Source organism: Dinoponera quadriceps, unplaced genomic scaffold, assembly GCF_001313825.1.
Source record: "Dinoponera quadriceps isolate SergipeBrazil2010 unplaced genomic scaffold, ASM131382v1 scaffold1069, whole genome shotgun sequence".
Classification (NCBI taxonomy): Eukaryota; Metazoa; Arthropoda; class Insecta; order Hymenoptera; family Formicidae; genus Dinoponera; species Dinoponera quadriceps.
This window is the reverse complement of record NW_014555200.1, coordinates 900,013-909,627: the sequence shown is the minus strand read 5'-3', so window position 1 is coordinate 909,627 and position 9,615 is coordinate 900,013. Positions and strand designations below refer to the sequence as shown.

Genomic DNA, 9,615 nt, shown 5'->3' with positions numbered 1-9,615 from the left:
CCCCCCGATTAAAAACCGAGTAGACGTCACTGTGTTTGCTACAAGGTGCTGCGAGGTAGGCTGCGGAACTGGGTGACACGAATTAATTCAGCACGATCCCCACTCCAGCTTAACAACTTTTTTTTTTGGATTTTTCTTTTTTATACCCTACCTAAGCCACTCCCCGCCCTTTTTTTGTTTTTGTACTCTTCAAGTCCAGCGCCACACGGTTCCTACGACGTTGCGTTTAATCGGTGTAAATAAATTCGGGATAGGCAAAGCAGCGGCATCCCGGGCCTTGATTACACTCGCGGCTGGTTACGTGAATTCTCCACGGCACCGACAGCAATGCGAATCTCAAACAGTGTTCGGTGGTTGGCCATAAAGTGCCCATTAGGAAATATCTCTTGCTGGACGCGGTCGATTTAACGAGCTGGAAGCGGCGCTGATTTAACGAGCTCATCAGGCGAGCCTCGATAAGAGAAAATCGTGCTCGGACGTGAAGAACCGCGTTTTATGAATTATACGTGGTAATCGATCGAGATTATTCATCCATTGCAAGAAAAGGGTTCCCTCCGTTTCGTAAGATAAATAAATAAATGATAATTGTACAAGGTATAAACTGACGTTATCCCCGTTAAATTATAATTCATATTAAAATTGTTATAATTCATGAGACGCAATTTTTGTCGGTGCGCGATTAATTCTATCGAGAAAATTACGCTTCGTCGACGCAGCCTTGTGAATTTTCTTATAAATTGTGAAATTTCAATTTTAACATAAACGAATGCTTAATTACACCGTGCATTCTATGGTCATCCTGCCGACATTTGATGAATTCCTCTGCTGCATCAGCTCGGTAGCTCAACTGGTAGCCACTTTACGGACGAGCATCCGGCACTCTAACGAGGATTGCGTTTTACAGAGCCGCGTAAAGTCTTGCCCATCCTCAAGACCGACGAACCCGTTTGCCCAGAAGGGAAATTATCGTGCGGTAACGGCGAGTGCGTCGACAAGGAGCTCTTCTGTAATGGCAAGCCTGACTGCAAGGACGAATCCGACGAGAACGCCTGCAGTGAGTGTCGCAACGTATTACACTCGCTTTTACTAAGATCGAGTGACGGATAACGCGAACCGATCATAGATTTCGACTAGAAAATTATTGCAAGAGCTGTCGTACTATTAAGATATATCATTATGAAGACATAGTAGTATCCTTATTTGGACAGAATAGAAATAGTCTGTTTTGATAGGCTACGCATAAAAATTAAAGGATCGCTTCGTTCGGCTACGAAAGGTGGACAAAATTTAACGGGCTATAACAGTTAAATATAATGCCAATGAAATGCTTCGAAAATTCTCACTCTTGTACTTTCTAAATTTTTTAATTCTTAGTTTTAAAATCTCTAATTTTCAAATATTTTACAGAATATATAATGTAATTATTTTTTACCGTGTTACATAAATGTACATCGAAATACGTAAAACGTCAAAATGTTCGATGAAATTTGTTGACTCATACCGCGTGAACAAAAAGTCTTAGACAACTGACGTTTGCATTGCTTGAAAATACGGATCTTTCTCTTTGATTTGCATGCCGACAGATTGCGATATGGTATTTTTTTTACCAAGTTATTCAACGTTGAAGTAAAATGAATGTCATTTTTGCTTTGATCGCTTATAGAAGGTGAACGCAACGGCGTACGACATTCGATTACAAACGAATAGAAAACTTAAAGTTCGTTCTTTAAAATTAATCTATTCTCCATTTGATACGAATAATTCTTCGAAGTCAAGATTCGACTAAAAGTTGACGTTAAAAATTGAACGGTCATCATGTTTCATCTAAATTGACACATCTCGGCGAAAAACAATAGAAATATTATGATCTTTACATATTTAAAAATTAGAAACTCCAAATTTTAGAATATTTCTTGAACCATCTTATTATCATTATTTTTTCTGGAGTTATTTACTGTTGAACTTTGTCTACATCTCAGGATAGAGTAAAAGGACGCCTGACCCATTGTTGAATTATACTACTATCTCAATTCGTCGTTGTGACAAGTGGCGCCTCATAACGGAGACAGCGGAACTAAATTGAGCGCAAATAACGGGTCTAATAATGCCTTAGACCTTTTATTTTTGCTAGTTGTAAATTAGTTCCAAAGTCTCTGTTACGAACCGCCATTTTCCTTAAATGAAGAAATGAAGAAAGTCGTGGTTGTACAGGTCAACAAAGGAGCAGACTTCCATTTTCAAGTACTATTCGACGGCGGGTCAAATGTTCTTTATTTTAACCCGAAAAACAGACAAAATTTAACACAGTAATTTCGATAAAAGTAATGATAAAATGGTGCAAGAGGCATTTTAAAGTTTAAATATTTTTTAAACATGTAAAAATCATAATAATTCTATCGTTTTTCGCCAAGATATGTCAAATGCAAAGTGACGGCCGTTTGATGTTCAACCTCATCTTTCATTCGAGTTTTCATCAAAAATAATTAAATCAAAACCGCGTGAAATGCATTTGAAAAGGTGAACTTTCAACTTTTTATTCGTTTCTTAACGAATGTCGTCATATTGATTTGCTCGCCTTCTGTGAACGATCAAAGCAAAAAGGATGTTTTTAACTTCAATAACAACACGACAGACAAAGATTCTACCGCAATCTGCGGAATTGCGAAACGCAACGGGGCAACGGTTAGCCAACCGACTAACTTTTGCTAATCGGGAATGCTTTCTCAGCTACTCAACGTCAGCGTTATTTTTACGAACGTTACAGCCTGTTGAATTTTGCCCGTCTCTTTCACGGTCGAGAAAAAACGATCTTCCAGTGAGTTCCAACGTCTTCCTGACGTGCCGAACAGCCAAGTGGCAACGGTCTTGCTTCTATTGAAAAGTAGAATCTGAGAATAATGCAAATGCGTTACAGCCGTGGAGACCGATCCCAATCGCGCTCCGGATTGCGACCCTACGCAGTGCGTCCTGCCCGACTGTTACTGCTCGGCGGACGGCACCCGTATCCCCGGCAACATCGACCCTCAGCAGGTGCCGCAGATGATCACGATCACCTTCAACGGCGCCGTCAACGTGGACAACATCGACCTGTACGAGGAGATCTTCAACGGGCAGCGGCAGAACCCTAACGGCTGCCAGATCCGCGGCACCTTCTTCGTCTCCCACAAGTACACCAACTATTCGGCCGTGCAGGATCTTCACCGTCGCGGCCACGAGATCGCGGTGTTCTCCTTGACGCACAAGGACGACCCGCAATATTGGACTCAGGGCACGTACGACGACTGGCTGGCGGAGATGGCCGGCGCGCGTCTCATCATCGAGCGCTTCGCCAACATCACCGACGGCTCCATCATCGGCATGCGCGCCCCGTATCTCAGGGTCGGCGGCAACAAGCAATTCGAGATGATGGCCGACCAGTTCTTCGTGTACGACGCCTCGATCACGGCCTCGCTCGGCCGAGTGCCCATCTGGCCGTACACCCTGTACTTCAGGATGCCGCACAAGTGCAACGGCAACGGCGGCAACTGCCCGTCCAGGTCGCATCCGGTCTGGGAGATGGTGATGAACGAGCTGGACCGCAGAGACGACCCCACCTTCGACGAGTCCCTGCCGGGTTGCCACATGGTCGACTCGTGCTCCAACATTCAAACCGGCGAGCAGTTCGCTCGTCTGCTCAGGCACAACTTCAACAGGCACTTCAACAGCAACCGCGCGCCGCTCGGCCTGCACTTCCACGCGTCTTGGCTCAAGAGCAAGAAGGAATATCGGGAGGAGCTCATCAAGTTCATCGAGGAGATGATTGCCAGAAGCGACGTGTACTTCGTCACGATGGTTCAGGTGAGAAAGAGATTCTTGAACTCTCGGTAACTTCCTTGGGTGACCGTGTCATATCCACGCGTACTGCTGTAAGTTGTTAAAAAAAAGCGAATTAATTGCACCTGCAAAACGGGCTGGTCAGCGCACCCCCTTCACGCTTCTTCCTCTCTCTGCCGTCAGGTGATCAAGTGGATGCAGCAGCCTACCGAGCTCTCCGCGCTCAGGGACTTCCAGGACTGGAAGGAGACCTGCGACGAGAAGGGTCTTCCGTACTGCTCGCTGCCGAACGCCTGTCCGCTGACCACCAGGGAGCTGCCGGGCGAGACCCTGCGTCTCTTCACCTGCATGGAGTGTCCCAACAACTACCCGTGGCTGTTGGACCCGACCGGCGACGGTTTCTCGGTGAAGAAGTGATCGGACGTCCGCGAGACGAGGGATGACGCCGAGTTTCTCCGACGAGCGCGGGAGCGGAGATCGCGGGAAGACATCGGAGAAAGCAATCGGCGCCGGTCGTCTTATCGCAATTAGAAAGCGTCACCTCGGCTGGGTCGCGCGACTCAAGTGGAGCCCGCACCGCGGTCCGTCTTCCGCTTTCCAAGGGAAACGCCGCGCCCGGTTTCTCTCGAGGCCGACTCCTCGGCTCGACTATTATTATTTATGCAGATTAGGATCGGTGAACGCGCCGATCCGCGAGGATGGTCGATTTCACGGGGAAAACGCGCGAAACGGGCGCCCGTTCCCGGACGTTCCCGAAAGCTCCCCCGGCGAGAGACCGACGACGAGTCCAGAGGAGACGAGTCCCACTTGTACATAACCACCGGATCCTTGCCCTCCTGATCCTCGTTGCTTCCCTCGCGCGCCGACGAAGCGAGGGACCGAGAAAGGCCGAGCACACACACACCATCCCCGCGCCACTATACGCATGTTTACTCATTTAGAATTGAATTAAGCGACGCAAGAGAGAGAGTCTACGTAAGTGTAATTTCCTAGTATCCTTTAAATGTTTCTCAATAAAAATCACGTGCGTACGCGCACACACACGCACGCACGCACGCACACACAAGAAGCAGATCGGTGGATTCGAACGCGTCGACCCCTTTCGCGAATATTCCCCTCTTCTTCGCGCCTTTTCCTCGTCGTGGAAAGCTGCCACGGGGCGGATCGTAAAATGTCAGTGCCGACCCGAGGGCCCCCTTTCGATATCGGACAACATTCCATCGGCAGCTCGTGGCTGCCGAATAATCGTGCGCGTCAGCAAGCATTCCGCGTACGTTCGACACACGCTGCGTCATACATGCCTTACCATCCTTAAGCAGAGTTGCACGATTCTCAGCGTGAAAAATGTACGGTCGGCGTAATGTATGGCCGTACCACCGGCATTACCTGGACGAAAAATTACGCGATTTTCAGCCTTATATTTAATCCGTAAGAAACTCCGGTTGTAACGGTAAAGTGTAACATGACGCAATGGTGAGTCACAAGAAGGTTGCAAAACTTGTCTTTTTTTTTAACAAGTCTCGGAACGCATTCCGTATTCCAATAAGAGAGTCTATTTCTTTAGCAATTCTCGGGAGATATATTTTCCTATTGGATACGAGATACACGTTGCGAAACTCATCGAAATGTTTGAATTCTTTCATACGTAATACGTACAGCCGATTTCATTGTTTCCTCTCCATTGTTCTCACTCTCGGCGCGCCTGCTTAACGAACTACGAAAATTCAACGAAAGGTAGAGATACGTCGATTAACGACGTTACCTGTTTACGTATATCATCAATCGAGTGTGGTCGACGCTTAAAAATCTGTTTTATTTCTCCGGAAGGTCTCCAAGTTACTCACGGTAATCCGTACACATGCACGCACACAACGATTTGATTAAATTTCGATACTTGCATTCGGAACGAATTCGCGTTAGGGGCGTATGTAAAACAAGCGCATTCGCGCGATAAAACCCAAGTATAAGAGAGTTTGGAGAAAGCGTCGTCTTATATAAATAAAATTCGCGAGCTCGATCCGCAAGACGTAGCGTCAATTATTGCTAACCGTACAGCGAGTCAATCGACACGAATATCTCATTCGTCGTTTGTCCTATTTTGTGGGGAGAATAGTCAGAAGCACGTGTAACGTGTGTAATGTGTGGTAGAAACGAACGTAGAAATTCGCCGATACATCAATGCAATCAACGTGTTACAGACTAATGTGTCACAGGAGCCCGTCTGTGGTACATGCAAGGGAGAAGAGGGCGCGCGATCGTACGGTCGGCACGAGAAGCGTCTCGATTTACCGCCGTAACGAAAGAAAAAAAAAAAAGCTACTTGAGCATATCCGTTATTCAAACGGAAGACAGCGCGTAAACGCGCCGTGCTAAATTCAACTTCTCTCGCAACGCTAAAAATTCGCAGCACACAAATCTATGTACATCAATGTGCTAAGATACTGCGGCCCCAACCAGCTGGAAGCAACTCCGGTGCGACGTAAGTTCCATTTATCACAGTAGCACCTCGACCGACGAGTCGTCGAGTCGCCTAAATTGCACATCGCGGGGAGCCAAACCGCGAAGCCGTTCGCGATTCCGACCGACCGAAAGCGCCATTTATCATCCACCGAGACTCTTTCCCATTACAGATCTTTTCTCCGGAATCGGCCCATCGTGACTGCACGACGGAACGAACGGCGATCTCGTGGCAACGCGAGATCACCGTTAATAGTACTTCGATTATTTCGGGCATCCGTAATAAGAAAATCAATGAAAAATATAATCATCATGATGGAAAGTCCCGTCAAACAGTTCCAGGATAGACACCCCCTCCCCGCTTCCCCCCCGAGAGTTGTGCCTGTGTACAACAACGAATTCAGCTATTGTTCGATAACGAGTGGTCGAGAGCAGTAAACGACCCGAGAATGCTATTAGCCTTGACGATAGCGCAATTAAGTGCATTCTTCTGTATCGCAAACTAATTACCGTACACTCGGTTGCACACACACACACACACACACACATACACACACGCCCGGTCGAGACTCATTTTTTTCTAATGACGCTGGGAACGCGCCGAGTTGTCACAATTGCTTTGCAGGGACCGGCCGTGACAGGAGTGGAATAAACGGTGCAGATATTAAACCCGTTGTTATATTCTAATCTGATAGGAAAGAATACAATAAATAAACTTGCGTTTCTTCGGAATGATCCGTCGCGACGACAAACGTCTCGCGCGTCACTTCCGCTCCTGACGCGGCACAATTGTGACAAGTTCGAGCGGTACGGAAACGTTCGTCAGAGAAAACTGTGCCCGAATCGGTCCGTCCGATCGCTTTGTACGCGCGTTCCAACGAAAGATGCCGCGCATCCGCTCCTTACGTCTGCGTAATTTATCCTGCGTGACGAGAAGCTCTCGAGCGGAGAGACACCGTGCTCGGTACGAGTGGATCGTGCGTTGAACGTCGCGTTTGCATTTCAATCGGTACGATTATTAGGAGGCGCAACGTAACCGGGAGAAGGCGGCGTCCTGCCTCATTGCCTCGGTCGCACATTTCATGGGTCATATACCCAGGTAGCTGCAGAGAACGAACGCTCCGCAAATACATAAGGCTATCAGTATGATGACAAACCAGAACGGCAGTGTGTCTGAAACAAGCAAGAGTTCCCTTATCTTATCAACTCTCCCCGAAAGTTCTCACCTCTTTGAAGTCGTCCTTTCAAAAGTGATTTAGCGTACAGACACAAAGTTATAATAGTAACACTATCGCGTAACAATATGTAACAATCAATTGATATATTATAATGATAAAGTATGACAGATTAATGAATTAATCGTACGATAATATATCTACCGATTGTATTTACGAGTTTGATTTTCCTTCTCCAAACACATTTCCGAGTTACCAACCTCTACATTCGCGTCAAGCTAAAGCTACTACTTTCCCAGCGCGACGTCTGAAATATTTCGAGCGGTGTGTTGATTTGAAATAATGCACTCACGTCTGAACGGTATGCTGTGTATACAAATCCTGTTGTCCACGGAGATGCTGACGACCGCGGTCTCTGTGTTGCTCGTAATCGCAGGGCCATCCAGACTCGTCGGCAAGAATTCCAGACCGGTCACGAACATACTGTGCGCCCCTGGCACGTGAAGCGCCTTCCTCAGGCTGAACGCCACGAATATGTCGACGCTGCCCGAGAACATCGTGCCGACCGCCACGAAATGGCCGTCATCGGACACCGCCAGAGCCGACAGCGTTTCCTTGTAGGAAGCGGATTTCACGATAGCACCGGTGTTAGCGTCCCACAGCTGAAGGTAACTAAGATTCTTCGCCGTGGTGGCGTTAGAGAGCATAAAAAGATCGGTCCTCGTTTTGTCCTCCGCCAATTTCCGGAAACGACATCTCTTGTACATGTATTTCGCACCGTTCGCTGGTGTCCAAGTGAGCTCCTTGTCTCTCGCGCCGTCTTTCACGCTCCACAGGAAAGCCTTGCCGTCTTTCGCGATGCTGACCAATAAACTACTGTCCGGACTAAAGTCTATGTCGTCTATCTCATTCCCGTGCGCATCGAGATCGTACAGTTTGTGTAATTGCGGGAACTTCCATAATCTCACTTTACCGTCTGTGCTACCCGTGGCCATGATTCTCCCGTGTAGGCTCACTCTGACGACTCTTTGCAGAGGCTCACCGTTGCTGCAAGCGAAGGGAACGTTAAGGAAGAAATCAATGAGACGCTTTACGACGTAACAAATGCAATCAATGAAAACTACCCAAAAGCCGTCTGCACGCTATCAGCAGGCTTAAGTATCAACTGCAACTTCTTGCTCTTCACGTTAGAATTATCGTCCTTGACCTCTTCCGACCTCTCCTTTTGCGACTGGACTTCCTCCACTCTTTCGCTATTTCTCCTATGTCTGAGACCATCCTTGTTCGCTGCCGGTGCCACCGGACCCTTGATCAACTCTCCATTCTCCGAGGTCACTACCTTGGAGTTTACATTGTACAGCTGACAATGACTCTCCTGACCAGCAACTATCCACGTCTTCTTGCCATTGTTGTGCGAGGCACAGTTCATAACCACACTGGGACCAGTCTCGTGCCTGGTCACTTCTTCGGCAATGAAATGAGCCCCGTTGTGCGACAATTCAAAGATTTCCTTTAACACAAACAAGTACGGTTAGTATAAATTTCACACATTTCATACTTAATTAAATATATTTATCACGATATCTTATCAGCATCAGATATGAGAAAAATGTGTAGAAAACGTATCCGATAATAGGCTCCGAATAAGAATGTGCAAGGAGCGCAGGAAGCAAACCATTCGCAACATCAAACTCACAAATCCATTGGCAACTCCAGTCTTGGAGGAACCTCCACCGCCTCCGACCAGGATGTGCCTACTGGTCAGCATCTGTAGGGTGTATAACGGGAAATTCACCCTGGCCAGGAGGCCACCTTTGCTCCTTCTGGAGGGCATGACGTATCTCCAGTCGTTCGATCGCGTGTCTCAATTTCGCCTCGTTGGGACAATCAAGAATAAAAATCCCGCAGGATCAACAGTGGTACGGCTATCAGCACTGTCCGGGATTCCACGTGTCACGTCCGCGTTCCATCGCCTCGTTCAATCGACTGCCGTCATATGCGACGGCCTTCGGACACGCAACTCGCACGCGCCGAGTGCACGAAGTGACAATTCGTGAACTTTGCACGGCGCGCAATCAAAGTATACGAGTATTCGGCTGACGTACGATTGAGCGCTCCGTTACGAGGTCTCGCTACTGCAGTGTTCCTACGTTCGGCGCATCGGGGCGGG

The 9,615-nt window shown here is 47.6% G+C and overlaps 2 protein-coding genes across 2 annotated transcripts in view; one reads left to right on the top strand and one right to left on the bottom strand.

Moving 5' to 3' along the window:
* LOC106743528 overlaps positions 1-6,128 on the top strand; it is a 12,116-nt gene extending 5,988 nt beyond the window's left edge. The window contains exons 4-6 of the mRNA XM_014617458.1: positions 905-1,054; positions 2,915-3,837; positions 3,997-6,128. Coding sequence (XP_014472944.1) covers positions 905-1,054; positions 2,915-3,837; positions 3,997-4,230 — 1,307 coding nt within the window. The 3' untranslated portion in view covers positions 4,231-6,128. The remainder of the gene's footprint in view (positions 1-904; positions 1,055-2,914; positions 3,838-3,996) is intronic.
* Positions 5,608-9,597, bottom strand: LOC106743529 (prolactin regulatory element-binding protein). The gene is made up of 4 exons (XM_014617459.1): positions 9,142-9,597; positions 8,570-8,955; positions 7,798-8,492; positions 5,608-7,443 (listed from the first exon to the last, which is right to left on the bottom strand). The coding sequence occupies exons 1-4, from the start codon at positions 9,277-9,279 to the stop codon at positions 7,358-7,360; spliced, it is 1,305 nt and encodes a 434-aa protein (XP_014472945.1). The 5' UTR covers positions 9,280-9,597; the 3' UTR covers positions 5,608-7,357.
* Between the last annotated feature and the right edge of the window lie 18 nt (positions 9,598-9,615).

Coding starts and splice junctions, on each gene's coding strand:
- LOC106743529 (XM_014617459.1), bottom strand. CDS start 9,279: ATGCCCTCCAGAAGGAGCAAAGGTGGCCTCCTGGCCAGGGTGAATTTC. Junction 8,956..9,141: donor CTGGAGTTGCCAATGGATTT/GTGAGTTTGATG, acceptor TTTGTGTTAAAG/GAAATCTTTGAATTGTCGCA. Junction 8,493..8,569: donor AGCGTGCAGACGGCTTTTGG/GTAGTTTTCATT, acceptor CTTCGCTTGCAG/CAACGGTGAGCCTCTGCAAA.